This window comes from Empidonax traillii, unplaced genomic scaffold (assembly GCF_003031625.1).
Source record: "Empidonax traillii isolate 1590-97213 ecotype Southwest subspecies unplaced genomic scaffold, ASM303162v1 scaffold757:size522588, whole genome shotgun sequence".
NCBI lineage: Eukaryota > Metazoa > Chordata > Aves > Passeriformes > Tyrannidae > Empidonax > Empidonax traillii.
This window is the reverse complement of record NW_020955950.1, coordinates 498,936-522,588: the sequence shown is the minus strand read 5'-3', so window position 1 is coordinate 522,588 and position 23,653 is coordinate 498,936. Positions and strand designations below refer to the sequence as shown.

Sequence of the window (23,653 nt, the reverse complement as noted above, 5' to 3'; positions counted from 1 at the left end):
GCAAGTGCTTTTAATAGAGTAAGTGCCCACTCGTTTGTTTAGATTTCTTGTAGTTGCCTCTTCCACCATTGGGTATTGAAGGGTGAGCAAATACAGCTCAGTGAAAATGATACAAAAGAAGCCACCCTGCATCTTGAGAAATGTTCAGCATCTTAATTAGGTTCAGAGTATAATACTGTTAACAGTGCATAAATGACAGCTATTTTCTGTTTATCTACATATGGTTCCATTCTTTGAGTTTTATCCATTATCATTTAAATGAGTATTTTAAGTATCTTTTCTCCCAAAAAGCAGCCCCTATTTTTTCTTCCAATTTGATTTCACAAGATATTGTCAAACATCTTACGTGTAAGAGGATAAACAAAACACTCCATACTCCAGCAGTCACAAAGGGAGAAGCAGGGGATAGGAATAGATGCCTCCAGATAAACAATATTGTGAATCAGTACTCAGTAAACATGGGAAACAGATCTTCAATATTAAATGTTTCAGTGGGGTTTTCTGCCTCCTGCTAATCTGCTAAACCTTTTTAGGAAGCTATATTTCATGGTGCTTTCTGGAGACAGCAGAGCACAGCTGATGCTTAAAGCAATTTTTTCTTTCAGCTTGATGCAGCCATTGCTGAGGTCACAGGGGCTGTGCTCTGGCTGCAATTGTAGTGAAGTGCACTAAACTTGCACTGAGCATGAGCCAATTCCATTCTGTCACATCCTGGTATCCTCAAAATTTAGCTGTGCTGCTGCTGTGCTAGAGCTACATAATATGACTAGTGATTCCTGGCTGCATTAAAACCAATGGTGAGGCAAACGCACCCTTTCTAGTAGTTCCAAATAGCATTTCATTTGGACTCTGATAGGAAAGCAGAAGACAGTAAGTTGCAGGTGGCAGAAACAAATTAGTTCAATATCTCAAGTTTCAAACCTCGTCATCTTGCAAGAAACTCTTCTGACAGCTGTTGTCTCAGCTGGTAGCCAGCGAGCAAAATACAAAAATTATTAAACTCCAGAATTTATAATACAGGGTAGGGAGAGGGGGAGAGAGAAACAACAGTGATGGCTGCTTTTTTTTTTTTTTTGGTCTGGGTTTTCTTTTTTTAATGCAAACCACTGAAAGTCTCTTAGGAGAAGAATTGCAAAGACCAGTGACACCTTTCCTGAACTAAGGGTGAGCATGCTAGTCTCGTGTCTCAGTTTCTCTGTGGTGTTCCTAAGACCAAATTGTAGTAGGATATTGCTGCTGCTGACAGCCAGGTTTGTAGTTCATGCAAGGAGCCTCCAGTCCCTGCTCCTGTGAGGCAGCACTGCATGTCTGGCAATGAATTTGAAGCTGGGCTCTTAGTGACACAGCCTGAATCTGCCTGTCCTGAAAAGTGCAAAGTCTGTCCCTGGGTACTGGTGTGGCTCTTTGTGACTCAACTGCAGTCAGAGGGAAATGCCCTCTGCTCTGTTGGTACCCTTGGCTGTCAGCAAACTTGCACTGCTGGTTTTGGGGTGAGGGTTGGTCTTGCAGTGTGGCTTGGCATCCAGAACGTGCCAATCAGAAGTGGCCAAGGTGCCATCTTTGAGGCCTTAGAAGGGATTTATTCTTTGATGTTACCTTTGAGTGAACAAGCTGGCCAGGGTTGCAAGGCCCTTTTAGCTATTCTGGGACTGGGGATATGGACCAGATGCTCTGGGGGAAAGACTGGTTTAGAGGTGCCTGCCAGAGTGTGTCCCACAGGATCCTCTGCCCAGGAATGCACTGCATACTGAGGTCACTCCATCTGCCCTGGCTGCACAAGTTGCTGCACAGCCTTTTCCAGGGAGCCGTGGTGCTTCCTCACATGCTTGGGAAGAGGGTGCACAGCCCTAGTGCTTGAGGGAGTCAAGAAAAGACTTGGGGCACGCTGGGCCTCTGAGGATGGGAGGCTGAACTTGCTGAGCCAGAGCTGTCAGCCCCAGTTCTTCATTAGGTGGCCCTCAACCAAACCTCACTAAGCCCCCCTCCAGCAGCAGCAGCTCTCTGAGGGTCCTGGAACAAACTGTGGGGTTGGGTTTGGTGCTGCAAGCCACAGGTTCTGTGCCTGGCCAGGTGTGTGAGGACATGAAAAGAGAAGTGTCTTATGCTTCTCTCCCTCCTAATACCTCCATGAGGAAGACCAGCTGCTCTCCCCAGTCCCTATGGAAGTGGTGCCTCAGAGCAGGGGACATGATGCGTACTCAGCTCACTGGAGGTGCCCCAGGTATTTGGCTGTTTCCCTTGGGGCTCTGGCCATGCCTGCTGGGGGTGTGCAGTGGCAGAGGGCTCACAACACCGGCTTGCTGTGAAACTGGAAACCAGCACTGGAAACCTGCTGCAGAGGTGCTGTGGGGGCAAAACACGGGGAAGACCTTCATCTATGGGAAAAGGCAGGGCTGCAGCTGCACTCAGCTCATCAAGATAGGATGATGCTAGATATATCTAAAGCTATTACCCTTTGCTGGGAATGGCCTGGCTCTATCCTGCAGGCCTGTGCCATACCAATAAAATCATACTGCAATTCCATGGTGTATTTTCTATCCTATATCAGTAGGGTTTAAAAAGCTGTGTGTTGTTTTACCTAAAATTTCATTGATGCTTGAGGGTTACTTAAAAAAAAAAAAAAAAAAGGTGTATTTCCTTCATATTTAAGGTAATACCTTATGCTTCAAGCTAGGCAGCTGTGCAAATCCCAACTGGATCAGAGCCACAATATGCTACCCTTTTTTTCTAGAGCAAAACTGATCCCAGATGATCCATTGCTTTAAAACTTGGGCAATTTATGCTCCTAATATTATTTATACAAAAAAAGTCATAATGTAAATGCAGAGTCTTGGTGCTTTTCCTTAAATGCAACACATGTCATCTCAGTTATATAAATTTATACAGGTTAAAAAACAATGAGTATGTTCTCCTTATATGAACAAAAGCTCTTAAAAGTATTGCCTACACCGCACAAGCTTCTGGAAGGCTTTCTTGAAATCTTCATTAAAGATTGTGTAGATTAAAGGGTTAATAAGGGAATTTATATATCCCAGCCATGCTAGGAAATTAGACATGTCTTCTGAGATGTGACATCTTTCACAGGTATTAACAACTACTTCCTTTACAAAAAAAGGGAGCCAGCAGATCACGAACGCCCCCAGGATCAGACCCAGCGTAGTTGCTGCCTTTCTCTCTCTTGTGCTAGAGATTCTCTGTTTTTTCCAGGACTTTTCATGCTTAGATTCAGACCTGGGGCTTCGCAGGGTGATGTTGATTTTATCAGAGTTCACCAGGGGATCTGATGTCTTCTCTGCCGTGCTGGGCATGGAAGCTGATTTGGTGCTCCTTTCACCCGCGTCCAAAAGGACTTGTCCGTTTACCCCCCCCTCCTCCCTCACGATCCGGCTGACGCTTCTTCTGTGAAACGTCTTTGCTGCCTTGTATATCTTGTAATAGAGGATCAGAATCAAGGCCAGAGGGATATAGAAGGCGCCAAATGTGGAGTAAATGGTGAAAACTATGTGGTCATGTTTGATGATGCACTCGTCGTCCCTGCTGGCCGTCTGGTGCCGCCAAAACAAGGGCGGCATGGAGATAAAAATGGATATGATCCACACCACTGCTATCATGATGGCAGCGTGCTTAGGTGTCCTTTTCCGTGCGTATTCCACAGCGTCCGTGATCGCCCTGTACCGGTCCAGAGCGATGGCAGAGAGATGCAGGATGGAACACGTGCAGCACGTGATGTCCACGCTCAGCCAAATGTCACACACCACCTGCCCCATGATCCAGGCCTCCTTTACGATGTAGACAATGCTGAAGGGCATCACCAGGACTGCCACAAGGAAATCAGTCACTGCAAGAGAGCAGATTAGATAGTTGGCCGGGTGGTGGAGCTTCCTGGTCACAATTATCGCAGTCATCACGAGGGAATTGATGGCCGTTGTCATTAGAGCAAGCACAGACAGGGTAATGGAAATGAGAATCTTGGATGTCACCCATTTGAATGGTTCTGATGTACTGTTTTGATCAGTTGAGTTTATTAAATCCATGTTCCCTTTTAAAGGTGATCTTTACCCGTAGCAGTTACCTGTTGGAAAAGTAAAAACATTCAGAAAGTGCATCCTTAATCTGCAAGAGCTCTTGAATTTTCTCATCTTAAAAGACTGTTTGCCCCCAACCTTACAAGATCTTTGGACTTATCATTAGAAATTATTCTGTCTCCAAACAGATTTTCCTGCCTAGCACTATGTGGGATGCTCTACTTTTAGGCTTGCACTGTTCACTCCATTAAGCAATGTAACAACTGTCAAAAACATTAATCCAGCAGGCATAATGCTTATTTTCTCTATGTAAACTTTTTTCAACCCCGTCAGTATGTGAGTCATTCCTTATGTATAGATAAGCATGGGCTTTCTAAATTGGGTCATAGTTTTCAAGAGAAAACAGAAATGTAAAACACTGCAGTACAAATAGAAGAAAAAAATATTTGCAGGTTGAAAGTGTCACTTTAGAGCTTCCTCTTCCTCAGCTCTAAAATGAAACAGCTAAATATATTCTAAAGCTCCAGATTGTTAACTCATTGTCTAACTGACATACTATACATAGGTTAGTCTTCAGAGCATCTTTACTTTTTCCTCAGGTTTTGCTATTCCGTGGCTGCTGCTGAAGAAAACTGCAAAATACTTGGATGCCAGTTGTTCTGCTAATGACTCTCACTATGGAAACAGCCTAATGCCTCTTATGGCTCTGCTGGAAGAAAAAAGCAGGGAAATAGTGATGAAATAAGTTGTTGATTATGTTCTGGGGATGAGCACCCTACTTTCTTATCAAGAAGAGTTTTTGAGGACTCTCTGGATGGCAGCTGAGTTACGAGTTTCCAGTGTTTTACTGTGAGTTATAAGCTCTACTCTAAAGAGGGTCAGAGATCATCCTCTTGTGAGTTCTGACCTGCAGTTTCTCAAGTGAGTAAGATCTGCCTGATGAATCCCTAAGTGGGGTTTTGTCTGACAGATTTGGAAGTTTAGTGAGTGACTTGCACTTGCGTTGCATTGGATGCCACAGGTATGGAAATATGTGAAAGAAGGGAATAATTTTTCTTAGGAAGAATGGGTCTCATTAACATAACTAAAGCATTTTGATGTTGTGCTGGAGTGGCTGTAAAGGAATCTCATACACTGTTTAAAACCTTAGGCCCAGCTCACTAATTTGGCTTGATATTCTAACCTGGTCAATGATCAGTATGCCACTGACCTAATCAAAAAACCTTTTGATTGCTTGACCACCATCTCAGTGAATGGAAACACAATTTCATGTGCTGATATTTACAAATGCTGAGCAGATTCTTGTCCTGTACACAAACTGATTATGATGTCAGTGCTCTTTCTGCATTCTTTATTCTGAACTTGAAATATACTTTACACATGTAAAAACAGATCTTTCGTCGTATCAGTGTCACCTCAAAACCTGAATCCACCACAATTGCTAGTTTGTGGGTATTTCTGTCTGTAGCCAGTTGCTTTCTAGAGAAAGAAGAGGTAGATATAGTATTATGTGGTGAATGTTCCAACTCTGCTAAATAAATCTTCTTTTTTGAGCTTGTATAAATACATGGGAAAAAAAAGCTTATTGGCAAAAACTAAGACGTGATATCCAGCAGTTGATCATACTTTAAAACAGTTACTCATTATGGTTAATTACCTTATAAATTTCCAACTCTTCGGATATTAGTCCTTAATTGCAAGCAAGAAAAAGCAATTTAGAGATAACGAAAGCTGATTAATGGCTTTTGAAGGATTATTCAGCTTGAGACCGTGGAGTAAGGAAAATAGCATGGGCAGGTTTGTAGAACTGCTGTGTAGGAATAAGTAAGTTCCCCTAGTGCTGCTGTGATTTCGAGACCCTTTATAAGAAGACAGTGACAGAAAAGTGCTTACTTGCCAAGTGCAGTGATTATGCTCCTCTGTGTGGCCTTAAGATTACCAGCTGGTGTGCTCAGCTTTCATTCAGGCTGCTGGCATGGCAATACAGGGGTGTTGGAGACTCTCACATGGAGTTTTTTGTGAGATGGATAATTATGCTGGAGTCTCCTGTTCATGGGACATAACCTGTTCTTTATGATACCCATCTGGACATAATGCTCTCCTGCTCCTGTGTGGAGAGTTAAGAGCCTCTGCTGTTCCAACAGATGTCCAGGATGGTCCTCAAGGGCTGCTGTGAATACCAGAGTGTGGCTCCATCCAAGGCAGACAGCGATAACCCCATACTGATCTGCCCAAGATCTGCCCTCCATGGAGGTGCCTCCTTTTGAGGTTAAAGAGCCACTCTTTAACCACTGGCTGTTCTGCCAGTCACAAAATTTGGTGGCTTTCCTGTTCAAGTGGAATGGGGATCTTCTAACTGATGGCAGCCAGTTAGAATCTTTGGTGTTGGAAATATCCGTGCAAATTTATTGGGTGATCATTAACTAAAAAGATTATTTTATAAACATGTGGAGTTGACATGCTGACAGCATTTAAGGACTTCTGCCTCTCTCTCTTTGTCACACCCAAGATGAACTAATTCTGGATTTTCTCTTGATAAATTGAACTCATTTCAGCCAGTTGCCATTACTGGCTTCTGTCCTCAGTACGGAACCGACCCACTTTTAGGAGTGTGAAGGATAATCCTGTCAACAGTGCACTGAATTAGGAAAGCTGGCTTCTGCCCCTGGGCTGTAGGCTTTCCTTGTCAATTTTGGAGAAAATTCATTATGGTGTTTCTGCTAAGTCTCTGTAACACAGCAGCAAGAGTACTTCCCTCGTAGTCTACTCTGTGTATTTGTATTGCTTTCTCTTAGCAGCATGACTTATCTCTTTTATGAATTTATTGCAGGGAAGATCTAATCTCAGCTCATCCCCACAGGTGCTATGGGCATCCTGGTATGGCTACACACTGTGCTTCCAGCTTGGGCTTCACTGTCATTCCCGTGAATCCACCAAGCTCCTGCCTCACAGAGCAGGCACAATCCCCCTGCCCTGTGGTGTGGTGTCTCCTTATTGCCTCGTACCTGACATAAGACTTCAAAATAAAGCACGAAAGACTTGGAACTCTCTTCTCTGAGCATTGAATCGACCTTGGTGAATGAAAACAAACTTGCAGCCCTGCTGAACTGGAGAGATATCTGTGTTTCAACAAATATAGAATGGGTTTAGCAGTGACTATTTTCAGCATGCAACTTTTTTTCTAAAAATTATTACAGTCCAGATGTTTTTAAGGCTATTTTTGTGGAACTGGCAACTCAACGCCCCACTTGAAGGACTAAGCTGAATCTATCTTTGAGTTATCTAACTCAAATTCCCTGGGAGGAGTTCTTGATGCAGTTGGAAGTGTTGCCTTTGGTTATTACCTTTTCAGTATGTAGCTGTTGTTGGAAAACTCTGGAAAGACTTGAAACTTTAATTTGCATTATACTGTCCTGAATTTAAGATTGGTGAACAAGACATCTTGTACTTTATCTTTGTTATTTATTTATTATTATTTCTGGTTGCTGAACAAGAGCTCTGTAAACAAAGGAAGTTGATGTTCACCTAAGATAACATGTCTATTCTCTTGGATACATGAACATTATTATTTTTCAAGGAATTAGCCACTTTTACAAATCCTTTTTTTTTCTTTCCCTTCCAGATATGGCATGTTGGGGTGACCAGAATATAAGCACTTCCTTGTCTTTAAATGCACACATGTATCATCCTACTGATCTTGTCCAGAAGGCATGGTGCAGCCTCATCACAAAAGTAAACACTGAATTTGTCTAGTGGCCACTCAAAGAAAAAAGGATGTTGTTGGTCCTCCTCATGAGTATGTGTTATTAAGCCCATAACCACTCATTTGTGTCTGAGATTTAAAAAATACTAATAGGATTACTCCTGTTCAATAGTATTAGCGTGTCTTTCCAGGTTTGGAAAACAGTATACTCTGCCTTTCAGTAAACCTGAAAAATAATGTGAAATGCTGACAGCTGGGGAAATGTGGCTGGGAGTAGCTTTGAGAAGGGCATCAGCATCAGCCTGCTGTTTGGGATTCTGAATTTAGACTGAATGTTGGGGCCTAGATTTTTTTCTTTTTTGGTTGGTTGGTTTGGGTTTTTTTGTTTGTTTGTCTTTTAATATTGCTTTAAACAATGGCAGTGGGGAAACTTGCTGATTTGGGTTTAAGTATTGCTTTCGAATAAGTTTTCTGAGTGTACTTGGAGGGGTGGGAGGTGGTTCATTAGCAAAATCTGTCCTAATTAAAAAACAGTAAGTACTCAGCAAAATGGGCCACTGACTAAACTAAGGGTATTTGAACTGCTACAGGCAGCAATAACAGCCTTTGTGCATTAAGTAAACACAAAGCTGTGTCAGGGGCACAGATACATCCTGTTCTACTTGTTTTCAGCTATCCTGTTTTTATTACCTGTTTTTGTGTAGGCTAACCAGATCCTCACTCAAGGTAAGACTAAAATAACCATAGAAAGATAAGGTAGTTATAAATATCAGCCTTGCTTGGGAGCTGAAATTTCTTCTGAAGCTTTTATAAGCTTGTAAAAATCCTTCCTGCTGTGACTGTGTGCCTTTAGATCTAACCATGTGATGTACTAATGACAAGTAGATTAGTAATGATCCATCATATTAAAAGTGAGTAGAGGGAAATATTACTCCTTTGGATTAAACAAATCTGTTTAAGAAGGATGAGCTTGTACTTGGATCTGATAGGGGATGTACTTTAAGCTTGAACCCTAGTGTCCCAACAGGTGGAGCAAGAGTAGAGGGACACTTTCACTTGATTCTTAGCGTCCTTTAATTCTTTCCTCCCAATAGTTCTTGCTAAGGCTCCTAAAGCTACAGTGCGTCCCCCTGGGACAAGGCAGGGATAACGAGAAGGTTTGTGAGAGAAGTTGCTTGCCAGCCAAAGGCTGCTGCAGCAAACTTGACTTTCCTGGAATGCAAAGTAGATGTCTGTCAGCAGATTGAAGTGCGAAGCAGAAATTACAAGGTTGCCAACTTTCCTTACCCAGTCTGTGTTTCTGCATGCTTAAAACCCTTTTTTCCTCCCCCTTCTTACCCCCCTCACCCCCATCTGCAACTTAACTAGGAAGCAGAGGTCTTTCCAGTTCTTAATCAGTCAGCAAATATTTGCATCTGCATGCTGAAGTATTGGATTGAAGCTTTTGATTCCCTGTTTGGGTGGTACTGTCTCAGTCCATGGGACTGAGCACCTTCTGGACCTGAAATGTATTCGTAGTTGGAGGAATATCTCAAAAGCTGTTTAGGTTTTCCTGTATGAGTCTCTACAAGCTTGTGAAAGGTCACAACAGACCCATTTCTAGAAACAGAGACCACAATTCTAAAATTACAAATACATCAACTGAACCGATGTGAACTAAAGATAATGTGGAATTTTGCCTCCCAAGCACCCCTCGGGAGAAGCATAGGGAAATAAATAAACTTTGCAGCATGCCCTGAGTATCAGTATAACCTGTGAAGGAAACAAAGGGGAGAGTACTGGAGAACAGGTACTCTGATTTCACACAGAATGGCAAAGACAAGCCCATTTCTGTGCCTTGAATGCAAGGCACAGAAGTTGTGTGGTAAACCTGTATTTGGTGCTTTTCCTAGCTCTGTTACAGCCTTTAAAGTCCTTCTGTTGTCAAAATGGTGTGCTGCAGTACGTTTTGTGTCAGGCACAACAAAGATTATGCTCGCTTTAATTTTCTGGATGTCTCTTTAAATTCTTTCAGCCAACAGAAATAATCCCAAATGGCTAAAATGACAAAGTCTGTTAGACTTAGCCCTGAAAGTTACTACCCCATATGTCTGCTCTGTCATGTTATTGCTCCTGGAACAAAATCAACAGGAGGCAGGTAGTGCTTCCACTGAAACAGCTGAAATGCAGAATCTGAAGGCCTTTCTGAGCTGCCAGGGAAGGTGAACGAACTTGCCCTCTGCCACTGGATGCTCACAGGACAGATACAAGCACCAACTCTGTCAGGACCAGAATGAAGGCAGAACTTTCTGGCGAGGGGGCAGAGTGAAGCACTGAAATAGCTCTGTCCTCATCCCCCTGGTGTATTTAACCCACCTTCATGTTTCCTACTGGGGCTGTTCAGCCTGGAGAAGAGGAGGCTCAGGGGACACCTCATCATTCTCTACAACTCCCTGAAAGGAGGGTGTAGCCAGGTGGGGGTTGGTCTCTTCTCCCAGGACACTCGTGATAGGACAAGAGGACATAGTACTTAGCTATGCCAAGGGAGGAACAATTTCTTCACAAAAAGGGTGATCAGAGTTTGGAATGGTCTACCCAAGGAGGTGGTGGAGTCACCTTCCCTGGAGGTGTTTCAGGAAAGACTGGATGTAGCAGTCAGTGCCATGGTCTGGTTGACCTGGTGGTGTTTGGTCGCGGGTTGGACTTGATGATCTCGGAGGTCTTTTCCAACCTAATTAATCCTGTGATTTCAAACATGTCACTACCGGGGAGGTACCACGTGAGCTGGCTTTAAGCTCAGTCAGGTAACCATGAGCAGAGTGCTCAACAAAACCTGCCTGGGAAGCAGGTGGAGTTAGTCTGTGATGCATTCCCTTGATGCCCTTGTCATCTCTACTCGCCTCTATTGGACTGCAGTGTAGTCACATGCTGTTGTCAAGCCTGCCTGGAGGATACCTCCCCTGCTTACTGTCACCATATCTGTAGCAACCACTGCACTTGCTTACGTGGAAGAATAATGTTCAGAGAGTAGTTCTGCATCCCTTGCTGCTTCTAGTGCTGAAGTTAAGGGTTTAGTTTTCTGTCTCCTTTTGGAAAATTAGTCACTTGTCTGTGTGTGCTCTTTATTTCATGTCCCTCTGCCATCTGTTTTAATCTAGCTGAGGGGGATAGGAGGGAGGAAAGCCAGCTTCTCAGCCAGCCCTCTGGAAGGGTGGAAGGAGGAGCAGCAAGAACAGCACAGCCCACAGGATGAGGGGCTTGCTTATATAAAACAGCAGGCATGCCTCTTAAATTCAGATTCAGTTCTTGTGTGGCCAGAGAGGGAACGTGTTATGATTTGATCACTTTGGCTGGAGAAAGAAAAAACTTCATTCCCCTGTTCATAGTTCTCTTGAGGAGATAGAACTGATTTGTTTCTATAACTCATCAGATGAGGGTATGCAGTTTCCTGTCTTCTTTGAGGCTGGTCTGAACCCCTAGTCCAGACATCTCTGGATAGCAGTGGTCTGGATAGTTGCCTCTTATATTGTATATATTGTGAAAGAGCCCCAGACGCCCAGACTCTGGACAGCAGAGCCCATGGGAGCTGCTTTCTGCCATCTCTTCTGTTTATGATGTTTGGAGCTGTTTAAAAAAATATCTGCGAGAAGTAAAGCAGTATCTGGGTACCCCATGGCCCAGTATGAACTCTACACTGAGCAAAACAGTACCTTCATGATGGCAAATATTCTATACAGACACAAAATCCCAGGTAACTGTGGCCAACACCCTGTCCTTTAGAGGCACATGTCCCCCTGGAGGGGTGCTCGGGATCTGAACCTGAACCCTCCCTAAGTGGATCACTCACTTCCTATACCCACTCTTTGGTACCCATTCTTTATTCAGTTTGGATCTAACAGCCTGAAATGTTCCATTCAACCAAAAACTTCCCATATTACGAAAAGATGTTTAAAATTTTTGCTTTAGTTCTGTTGAAGAAAAAGCAAGGGTTTTGTTTGCTTTAATTTGGATTGGCAATGAATCAAAGAAGTGACTATTCACCCATCTGTGTACATAATTTGTACAAGTAGTTTCCTACTATGCAGAAATGACTTGCTTTCGTGATTATAAACTGAATTTGCATAGAGGGTTAAAAATGCAGAATGGTTTTGCTTGTGTTTCCCAACACTGCCTTTTCATGTAAGGGCTTAAAACCAGTGGGGACCACAAAGAAGTGCTGGAGCAAGGATGTTGAGAGGCAGTTTTACTTCCTTTTGAACAGTCATAAAATACAGCCTTGTTTCTCCCACTTCCCCCTCAACCTTATGCTTTGAGGCCATGTGTTTTTTGCCAACCCTCTGAAAACCTGTGTGTGGAGCTGTAAGTCACAAACCTCTTTCACTGATACACCCACCTCTGAAACTCTCTTGCAAGGGGGAGATCAGCTTCAGTAACAAAACAATCATTGTTTGCAAATATGTGCCTGGAAAAGATCTCTATTTCAATCTACAACAAAAGAAAATGTAATTTTCAGACTATCCCCTGGTCCCACAATAGGATATTGCAGTTTTTTTGCTGTGTGCTTACCAGGGCAGCTTTGAGGGAGAACTGATCTCAGAAGAGTTGGCTGGAAGAGGAGTGAAGGCAATGTGTCACTGCTCCTCCTCTGCAGTGGGGGTTCTGTGTGACACAAGAACAAGTTTGTGGCTGATCATTTACAACTCGGAGAGATGGCAAAACTCACATAACTTGCAATCTCATCTCTGCTTAGTTTTTGGAGACTGATGCTTTTTTAGATAGTATTTATCTTACTGTGTACTTCCCAGAGTCTTTCTCTGTATTCTTCTCATTGTGTCATTGGTCTTTATTTTCATCCTCACCTGATCATCTTGTAGACTGAAGGTCTTTCCCTTGATCTTGTTATCTGAATGCAATGGGATAACTCTATCAGATGGTAAACTCTGCACTGGGATTGCACTAAACAGCAGTTCTCTAACATTTCCTTTTTCAGGATTAACTGAGACAATTGACATCCTCTGAATAATGTGCATATAGCCCTGGCCAAGAAGTACTTTAAGCGAAACAAACAAAATGGTCTTTAAAATTGATGGGTTTGGAAGAGCATCAACCTTTTGAGGAAGTAGCACTCAAAATGGCTTTTTCCAATCTCCTTGGGAAAGACGGAGAGGAAAGGATCTACACGCTGCCAGAAAAGAAGGAAGAACTTGTGGAAAGCTTTCTTAAGGTGAAGCATCCATGGGAGAGGATTTTGTTGTGAATGAATGTTTGGTTTTTTATTTCCTTCAGACAATGCTTTTCTGTCAGAGGGAGCCAGGCTGCCTTGCCTTGATGACTTTCACCAGTGAAAGATGATTCCTTCCAACAACGGTGGCTCTAGGGAGACCTCCAGAGAGAGATCTTTCCAAAACTCAGATATTGTGCCTTTAAACTTAGGTCTATAAGGAACAAGACACGATTTTTGGTATACTCTGCATGGAGTGCCACAGTGCTGGTAATAGAACACATTCCTGGATATAGAACATTATTCCTGTATATGCTTTCTCCTGCATGGAGGCAGAGCATTAACATGGGCAGGTAACTGGTCAGACTCTCCATGAGCACCACAGGATACCTAGGAAAATCTCAGTTGCTACTTTCATATGCTTTTCCAGTTGGGTATGTTTGTTTGTTTGTTTGTTTGATTGATTTTTATTATTTTTAGGGATTTAAATCCTGGCATTGACACAACTGAATATTTTAGCCAAAAGAGTTATGTTCACTCAGTGAATTGGCTTAAGTGCTAGTGGCAAAAGCCCTATTTTGTTCCAGGCCTGTGTAAACCATCTGTGTCTTGAGATCTCGGACGCAGCTATGCTGGCAAAACTTCTCTAGTGCAGATTGGGCTTTAGTTTTCCTCCTTTTCACAGTTTCAGACTACTCTGCGGCTCTTGAGTGTGCCTTTCTCTCTACTTCGGTTTCTTACTGCATTGCAACATGATCCCCTTCAAAGGTGCTGGTATTTGGAAGAATACTGGAGAGAACTTGAGGCAGTGGAATGCCCAGGAAGGAGGGATGCTGGAGTACTCCCTGTATTGCACTGGTATGTGTCTGTATCCCACACTGCTGCTGAACATTGTTAAACTGATACAAACGCAGCAATTTCTTTGAAGAACCAGGATACACCAAATACCCCATCTATGTGGTGTGGTGGCAGTCAGTGTTGTGGGATTTCTGAGTTTCCTGGCATGTTTCCTTGGATCAGTGTGTGCCTGCTGAAGTGGGGATGAGAGGGAGGTGAACTGGACCAGCTGCCACCAGCTCAGACCAGCAGCTGGTCTGGAAATTACTTGAGCACAGTCAAGACAGGGAGCCCAGTAAAATCCCTGAAGATGTCAGGGATCTCATTTTGGCAGAGAATGACTGTCTCTGTGGTCTGCTGGCATCACAGCTTGCTGAATAATTCCTGGAAACATGAAGCCTTGGGTGTATTTTTAGGCGTACAAAACTTTCAAGAAAGCTCATAGCAGCAGGACAGTGTGAAAAGTGTCCAAACACAGAAACAGGGATTTAACTTCCTTAGGAAGCTCCCTGGATCTGTCAGGTCTCCTGTTGCAGACGCTGTGATTGCTAAATCAGGTCTTAAGCTCTCTTAATGCTTTGTGAACTCATTTTCATTTCTGATAGGAAAATAACAGGCTGTCACACACCACGTTTTTCCTTTGCATAATTCCAATGTAGTTGTGACACTTGACACACAGCACAGATGACTGTGAATGGCTTCTTAAAATTTAAACAGATGATTCAGAATTAATTATGAAAAAACAACCTTATTGTTGTCCTAGGAATTTGGCACAGAGAGTCATTGTCTAACAAGATCATCCAGCTTCAGTAGATGCCCAAACTTCTCATTCATAAAACAGCTAAAGGATCTTGAATGATAATCCTAAGAAACTATTTCCAAACAAAATTCCAAAGATTTTTACTGTTGCTGATTTTTTAATTTCCTTTGACAATCTATCAATGTTGGCTTTCTAAGACCTTTTAAAATGTAGCTTTGTGGTTATGAAAGACTTGAGCACTGTAGAGAGGTTTAGGTACAACTTTACTCCAGGAATTCTTGTAGGCAGCACTTCAGCTCTTCGTTTCCCAAGTAAGAAAATCATATGCAGATTCAAAAGAGAATTGAGCACAGCTAACTTTTAGATTTAGGTTATAATGCTAATATGAAGAAGAAATAATAGTAGCCACTGATTTCTCCTTAAGTTGTATGCTGAGAAAATGAAATCTGTCTTTTTATATGATAAGAATGTTTCTTTGTCATCTTGGTGCTTGCAATATATTTTGATATATTTCATAATGACTATTTTCCAAAAAAAGCTGTTTGACAGCACATGGCAGCATATAATATTAATTTGGTGGTGAAGAGAAGCATTAAACAGACTGTGTCTAATTGCCCAAATCTGCAGAGGGCACACTGGTTATCTGAATGGCTTTTGGAGAGTTTAGAAACCCCTCAGTGTATTCTCAGCACTTTCTATGGCCCCTGTAGTTTCTGAGAGAGATAAGGATTATAACATGTGCTTGCACATAATAAGATGGTAAAAAGCAAGAGTAAAGGACAGAGGCAAATGGTTCAAGTGCTTTAACCATTAAGATCTTCAGAGACTGGAAGAGGCCTGGAAAAATCCAAGGTGATCCAGTGCTTCTGTATGACCTGGCTTGTTTGGAATGTAGAGGAACAACACTGTGCACTGTTGGAAATGCTGAATACCTTTCCCTGGATTGTTTACAGCCCAACTGGCACATTGGGAAGCTGGAGGATTTCCCTGTGCACTATAGTAGGAGAAACTATTTTTTTCTACCAGGAGATTGAAGTTAAAAATTGGTCTTTTCCAAAGCTGACTCCTTGAAGCTGCTGAAATTTATGGGAAAAGGCTTCTAATATTTAACATCAACATGCTCTTGACAAGTAATGAGAACTATAGCATAGGGTCTCATGTATGCCCTTGTGTAGGTACATAGGTACATATTGCATCATATTTTTCCCCATCATTTCCATATTTTCTATTTTAAGAAGTCATTATTGAAAACTACATTTCCTCGGTGTTCAAAATGCATCTTTGCTCTTTGAAGCTGAAGAATGTTATAATGTTAACTCTTCTGGAAAGGAGCAATGAACAGATTCAGGCAAGTCTCTACATCTGTATAATCCCCTGGTCATTTGTTTGGGTTTTGGTTGTTTTTGTTTGGGGTTTTGTTTGTTTCTTTCTTTATTTCAATTTTCCCCATTTTTAGCTGCTATATGATGTAATTATATCCTGAGATTCTTTTGGCTCTTTATTTCTTGATTCACAATATTTAGGATTTAACTAGGTCATATATATCAAACATTCCCCCTCATACTCCCAAGATTTAGAGGCTTTCTTAGAAAGATACAGATTAAAAATATACCATACATTGAGGATTCTCTCTCTTATCATTTGACCTGAGTATCTACAGCTTCCTGTAACACTAGAAAGCCTGAAGAGAAATAGCCAGACCACCAGCTGATGACCCTAGCAGCTGGAACAGATAAAATGAATGTGGCTGCCAGCATCTGAAGATACTAAATGTATTATTTTTGCTTGGGAGCTCCATCTATTTGTATGTTTTTAACTCTGGGATTTCAGGCTGAAAAGTTCTAACACCATGAGCTGCTGTTGCCAGATCTTCTGTTACTTGACCTCTACTGCAACATTATTATCCGTTCTGATAATTCAAATGGATTGTTTTAGACCCAGGCAAGCAATCACAATACTTTTCCACCTGCAAAGACTTTATTCAAGTTGCTTTGTTCTCTTTGTTTCTGATAAGGGCACCTAACGAAAAAACCAGAAATCATTAGGAGCTAATTCAGACTATGTAACAAATTGTATCCTAAAATCTTAGAATCTCTTTTGTGAGAGATAACACTGTATTAAGATTGCCCTTCTTTTTCTTTTGATTACTCCAGTATGACCTGGTTTGACCACAGTATTGACTGTCAGTATTCTCAATTCACTATAAAGTAGGCAGCACTGCAGAGAAGAAGACCACGAAGATGTAACCATTTATTCATCAATCTAAATCCAAATTCAAGTTTTAGCTAAAAAAAAAAAATCCAAAAACCTATAACAAACAGCAGAGGAGCTTTCAAAAAACCTTGTGATTTGAGGCAGTGCTGTAGGAGGGAAAAATGTTCAAATGAACTGAAGTTCTTTCTTCCCTATTATTTTCAGCTGGTAATGGGAAAAATGCTGCAGACCTTTAAATACCATGAAGGTTTCTTATATTTCAGTTGGAGATAAGATATAATGTGGAAAGCAGGCACAGAAGACACTGAAGAAACAAGCAAAAAAAAACCCAACCAAACAAAACTCGAGAAAAAACCACCACAACAAACCAACCCCCTAAAATAAAATTTGACTTCTTATAATCACCAAATATGGCACAGGATCATTAGATTAACCTTTTGTTATGATGAAAAGCATTACTGTAAGATGTTTTTCAGCTGTATTTAATGGGATCAGTAGGTTTATGCTCCTTATTAGGCTGAAATGGATAAAGATTTTAATTTAGATAAACGGGTACCTGACATGGTCTGGTTTTTTTTTTTTTTTTTTTTTTTTTGGGGGGGGGGTGTTGTTTTTTGTTTGTTTTGCTTTGTTTTTATTGCTGTATAACTGCTGCTTTTATGTTGGCTTCTGCCTTCTGTGATGATTAAGAGATAATTGCTTTTCCTGCAGTGAGTGTGCTGAAGTTGGATGGTGAGAAGGAATCATGTTCCTTGTGTGGATGTTGCTCCTGGAGCAACATCCAGCAAGAATGATGGAGCTGGTGTTCGTGAGGGTAATGCTGGACAAAACCAGCTGCCTCTGCCCAACACAGTGAACTCAGCTGCTCTTCCTGCTAATTTGCCTCTGCCTGATTTAGAGACCCATGTCAAAGTGTGACTCTTCAGGCTCGTGAAACAGCTGAATCTGTTTAAATGCTGGAGATTGTTGTTCAGTTAGTTGTGGCTCAAGTATCAACTTCTCCTCTTTTGGGAAGATCCCTGTTGGATGCCAGAGCAGGGCAATACAGATCAAGCAAGTGTCCTGGCACCCTCACAGCCACTTTATTTCATCTCAAAGGTTGCTCAGGTGCTGTGGTGCAGAGTGCCAGTAGTGACCCCCAGAAAGTCTTGCTGCAGAACAAGTCAGAAATAACAATGCTCAGGGTTTACAGATGTTAGCACAGTCAAATGCTTGCACATTGCTCGAGGTAGCCTTGTTAAAGACAAGTGATTATTAGAAGTTTGGGTCTCTGAAGCAAGCTTGCAGTGAAAAGCTGAAGCCTCAAGGAACTGCTACTCTGCTGTTAGCAGTGCTGTGTTCAGGGACACAGCAGGTCCTTCTTTCTTCTTCTCTCAACCCCTCCTGTTTGGATAATGAAATGCAATGAAAAGGGGGTTTGTTCATCAGGCATATCAGATGCTTTGAACACAGTCCTTTTTCCCCCAGAAATTTTCTTATAGCTAGAAAAATAGATGCACTCCAGCCAGGGCCCTTGCCCCCGTGCCACTGACACTATCATACATGTTTTTCTATGCCTGGATGAACAGTTGCCAGATCAAGGCTTAGGGTCTGTAAGCCTTAGTAGGTTTCAAGACAAGAACTGTTTGACTGGTACTTAATAATGCATTTTTTTCCCACCCTAATGTATTTAAAGATCTTTTACTGCTGTTGCAGTTGTTACAGAATATCCAGAAGGAGGATATTGATCAGCCTTCAGATTACAAGAAGCTGGTGTCTTGATGGCTCTTCTTTTGCTCACATGTAAGAGCAGAGAAGAGGTACTTGTGACCTTTTATTCAACTGCTGTGAGCGTTTTCTTGTTTTTCTGTGGGTGAGAAGTATGCCCGAGAAGGAAGCTGGGCTACATTCTGCTAACAAAAGTCTGCAGTGTAATTTTTGAGAAGAGATATCCCTTTAGGAAACTGGCAGCAGGGGGCTCTTAATTTCCTTGACCTTGTGGCACGACAAAGTTATTTTCCAGTCTGAAACTGAGGCGAGTATTTGGATTTTTTCGACTGCAACTGTGTGTGCCACTTTCATCTTACAAGAGCAGCAATATTAACAGCAGTTATTTGTTCAGGCTTCTTCATGTGTTGTTCATACTGGATGCATTGCAGGTTGCTGAGAAAAATGTTGTTAAAGGTTGCAATGGCTTATATATGGGAATAGGTCTTTTTAATATTCTCAGTTTACCACAGATTATGATTTCTGCACTTGCACTTTAAAAGTAGTTATGTAAAATCAGCAAAAGGTGTGTTGTAGGAAAGGTAATTGCCTTGAAAAGTTTTCATAAGCTGTGTTATTAAGTATGGTCTGTGTGGTCTCAGAGCAGGCAGTCTAAAAAGTAACTGCCTTTAAGAATGTCACAGATGTTGCTGGGGTCCCTTGGGAGAGCGTATTTGGATCATTTATCTATCAAAACAAGAGACTGATGAGCACAGTAACTGTCTTCTGACTAGAGTAAAAATGTCAGTCTGAGCAATTCTTGCTGTTTCAAGCTTCTGCCTTTCCTTTAGGAGTCTACTGGCATTTGACCAGAACATTAAAGGCGTGTCCAAATCATGTGTCCTGTTCAGTCAGGACATTTTTCTTCCTATATGTATCCTACTGTACAGATTCTAGAGAATTAATTACCAACTTCAGTTGGTAGGAGGTGAGGAATCCACATTCCTTCTTCTGGACCTAGTTTTGTGTGGTTAGAAATTACGTTTTATTGACTATAAAGAAGCTTTTAGTGCTAATAGTATAATCTTATAGGAGAGTTATTTGAAAAGACAACAACCAAGACTGCCTATATTTATTAGCTTTAGCCAAAGGGCATAGATTCAACTACTTGCTTTTCCTAAAGCTCTGTTTATGATCAGAGAAAAGCTCATAAAGGTCTCTTGTTCTCCATGAACCAGGATAAAGAACCTCATGTACCAATTTCTTGAGAAAACCTTTTAACATCTAGGTGTCTTCCTGCATATCTTTAAAGAACATTTCATCTTGCCTAAATATTTAAATCACATGAGTCTCAGCCTTAAGAAATAAAGTATTCTTAAGTATCTAAAATTGTACTGGTTTAAGAGAATTAAGTGTAATATAATAGTATTTCCCTTATCTTACTATATTGCTAACAGTATGTCAGGGACTATATTTATCTGTTTAATTGCGTTTTCAGTTCTTAGACATAAAGGTGCTCCTGTTTCTTTAGACACTGCTGCAATTTTCCTACCTGTACATATGGAGTTAATGAAATAAACCTCCTCTGTAAAGGAGATGTAGCACTTCTTCCAGTACATAAAATTATGACAGTAATAATGAATGGCAAAGGGAAATTTACATACATATAACTTAAATTATCCATTTTTTATATGTTGGATTGCCAACAATACAGGGCACTTAAACTGATGTCATATATGTAATGGAGTGTCTATGATTAGGGAGAGAAGGTGAATATTTCCTTGTCCCCCGTTTTCTTTCTCATCTATTAGAAACAGACAGAAGTGAAATTAAATATGAGGTTTTTTTGCCTTTTGGTTTAGCTGTGAAGAAATATAAGAAATAGATGAGTTGTAGAGGAAGTACTTTCCTTTTGCTGTAGTGGCAGAAGTGTCCTGAGGGAAAAGTCAGGCTCAGTCCTCCGTTCCATACAGCTCTTAGAATATCTTTCTGTGCAATTTGACCAAATGCTCCCGTTTGGCTGCCTGTCCCAATCCACACCAATTGGCAGCAGCCAGGTGGTTGCATTTCCCCTTCCAGTCTCTATACAGTCTGCAAGCAGGCTGAGCAATGAGCACTGTCCATTAGTTCTGCAGCAGAGAACCCAGCAGCAAATCGTTTCTGATGCACCTCCTGGGTAGGAGATTTGCTTTTCAGGTCCAGTGCTTCTGATCTGTAAGGTAGAAATCCAGCCCGAGTGCACTGAAAGGTTACAGTTAGCTAACCTGAGTTAGCTCTTGCTTGAACTTCTTAAAGACTTTTTTTTTTTGGATGGAGAAAGTAAATGTGAACCTTGTGAGTCTAAGGGAGAACACTGAAAACACTGGGTGATTTCTTAAGCCTGGAAAATTGTGAGGAAATGTAATGGGCATCTAGGATGCTACAAAGCTAGTTAATGGTAAGCTCCTTGTCTCAAGAATGACATACTGGTTTTAGTGGTACTTTGCATTTAATAGTTTTTTTTTTTTTTTTTTTTTTTATCTTGAAGCAATTATGATTTCACCCAGGCGTGGAACTGTAGATGAGTTTTTGCAGGTGCAAGCAAGAGTCAGGGTGCAACTACTTTGCTTCCCAGCCATCTGTTCAGGCAGTTAGAAAATGCCTGCTCCCCTGAAGGACCAGTACTTGGGAACCTTGATGGATGTGCAGGGTGAGTTGAAATCAAACCCTGGACCTGTTAATTGATCCATTACAATCACCCTGCCAAAAGGTGTTTCCTCCCAGGAAACACCATCTAAGTGCTTTTAACTTCGAAGACTAAGGATTCAGACATGGCAAATCAAAACGTTCATCGTGACTTGTATTAGGCTGCAGTAATTTTCTTACTTGCTAGTGAAAAAGAGAACAGAATATAAATAACTTTAAGACAATTTAGCTGGTCAACACCTGCAAACTTCTCTCCAGTAAAGCCAGAGGAAAAATTCTTTGACTAAGTACTCCTTGATGTGTTTCAGGATAATAAGACAGAAAGAGGTCTTTGGGTTTTCTTGTAGCCAAGGTAGAGGTACAGATTGAAGATCTCTTGCATAAAAAACCATGTAGCTCAAGTCAAGGATGAAGAATAATTTTTGTAGTATTTCTCTTCAAGTCCTATTTTACCCAGTTAGAAAATTAATTTTCCCAGAAAGCAGAGTTTGGCTTAAAAGAACTGTGCTTCAAAAGGCCACACTCTCCTCCATTTCAAGTTAACTTGGTGCTTAACTTGAAAGTTGATCTCTTTTCCGTTTCAGATGGCTGAAGTGTGACACACGTTTGATTTCAGTGCTGTTGGCAAGAGGTATTGTTTGAAAGCAGTGGGACCAGAAAAGAGCTTTTCTGCCAAGGACAGCAGATGACCCAACGCCAGATGAGGCCCAACCAGTGTTGTTCTGGGGCAGATTATCATTGGCACATGCTTGCACATGGGCCACAAAGGGATCTGGCGTTATCCTTAGTGCACTTGGCACCTCAGGAAGCAAACTACTCGCATAAAATTCGGGAAGGAGGGTTGGAGCAGTCTATGTAGTTGGTAGGCTGTCTTAAAGCACATTTAATATTGTCATCTTCCTTTCTTAGGCTGAGCTTTATCTCCATGCTTTACACTGAGCAAGCTTGTCTCTCTTGGCAGAAGGTAGATGAAGGATTAAAAGGAGCATAATTTTTTTTTTCTGTTGGAGTAAGCTCCTGCTAGTGGAGAAAAGTTCTCTGTTAATGTTCATTGTTACACAGTGGTGCCTTTCCTGAGTGCACAGACAAAACAAAACCTGTCTGGATCTGTCTGTGCACTGATGACTCTAAATACAATGGGCTTGGGAACTGGGAAAGTCAGCTTGTTCTCAAAGCAAATTCTCTGTGTTCCCTCTGGGAAACAGCCACTTAGCAAGCTGGAGATAACACTCGTTATAAATGCCAAAGGGGCAAGCTTCAGGTGGCATCCTATCTCCTGGTCTGTGCTGGTCAAAAGGATTAAATGTCAAAAGGAGGTGGGTGGGAGTGACAGCTGCCTCTTGCTGGAAGTGCTGTTTGTGTTCCCATTGCCTCTTCAGCTGTAAACTGTGACTGGAAAGCCCCATGGGGAAGCTCTGAGAAGCTCTGCTCACAGGAGGGCCTTCTGCTGTGTTCAAAATTAAAAAAAGTACCCCACTGGAGCATTAGAGAGCAAGCTGGAAGTAAATTAAGACAAATCAATTAGCTACAAGTGCTATTTGGAGAGGGTTTCGGATTGAAATAGGCACCTAAGAGCATGAAGTATTCTGTCAAATTACTAAACATAAGGGTGAAAAATGGAGTAAGTCCATTTCAGTACACATGTTCAGCAACCTTAATTAGAGCAAACTGATGATTCCCTTCTGCTGGGAAATGTTGAGTCTGTACTCTCAAAAGAAGAGCAGCTCTTCAGAGGGTGAACTCTCCAGGATGTTATTGTGTACAGGTTCTCCTTATGACTGCGTAAGACTTCGCTACCCACGTGTCGTGCTCTGCGCTGGGAGCATTGGGGAAAAATAACATTTTAAAGCACAAATGGTGGAATTTAATGGACTAAATGCAGCTATCTAATCCTTAATTGTCACCCTATGCAGAGAATCATCTCTAGGGCACAGCTATTCTCATCCTGACGTAGTAGTTTCATTTGAGTCAGATGAATTATGCCTGGAGGAGCTTATTTCTCCCCACTGATTATAAAGGGAGCCCAGGAAGACTAACCCAGATATAGAAGTCTGCAGTGTGGACCTTTGGAGCTAAAGGAAGTGAATCCTGCCAGAGATATTAATAATAGAAAGTTGATGGATTTCCAAGCAGAACGTTTATCATGTCCATCGGGGCGCTCCACAGTGGTCCAAGAAGTGCATAAAAGCCATGGGAATGTGAGAGCTGCAGTGGCTCATCAATGAGAACAACCAGCAGGGCAGGGCATGCAAGAATGCTTGTAGTAATGTCAACACTGAGATCACTTCTCGTGGGGAATTTCTCTCATAGGGGTTCACCAGCTGTCTTTACACCTTTGTAAAAGGGAACTCAGGGGAGAAGCAACAGGGAACTTAGGCTTCATCTCACTTCAGCTTGTGTAACTCTTGGCTCATAAGGCAGGTGCTTTCCTGTAATTCTTTTGGCCTTAAAATTTTCCTTTTACCTTTTTTCTTCTCTTTGGAAAATATTATATGGTGCCACTTGGATTTTATTCTATTGGTAATAATCAGTTTCTCATAGGT

The 23,653-nt window shown here is 41.7% G+C and overlaps 1 protein-coding gene across 1 annotated transcript in view; it reads right to left on the bottom strand.

Moving 5' to 3' along the window:
- Positions 1-2,156: 2,156 nt before the first annotated feature.
- HTR1F (5-hydroxytryptamine receptor 1F) overlaps positions 2,157-23,653 on the bottom strand; it is a 104,538-nt gene continuing 83,041 nt past the window's right edge. Inside the window, exon 3 of the mRNA XM_027900942.1 lies at positions 2,157-4,072. Coding sequence (XP_027756743.1) covers positions 2,931-4,034 — 1,104 coding nt within the window. The 5' untranslated portion in view covers positions 4,035-4,072 and the 3' untranslated portion in view covers positions 2,157-2,930. The remainder of the gene's footprint in view (positions 4,073-23,653) is intronic.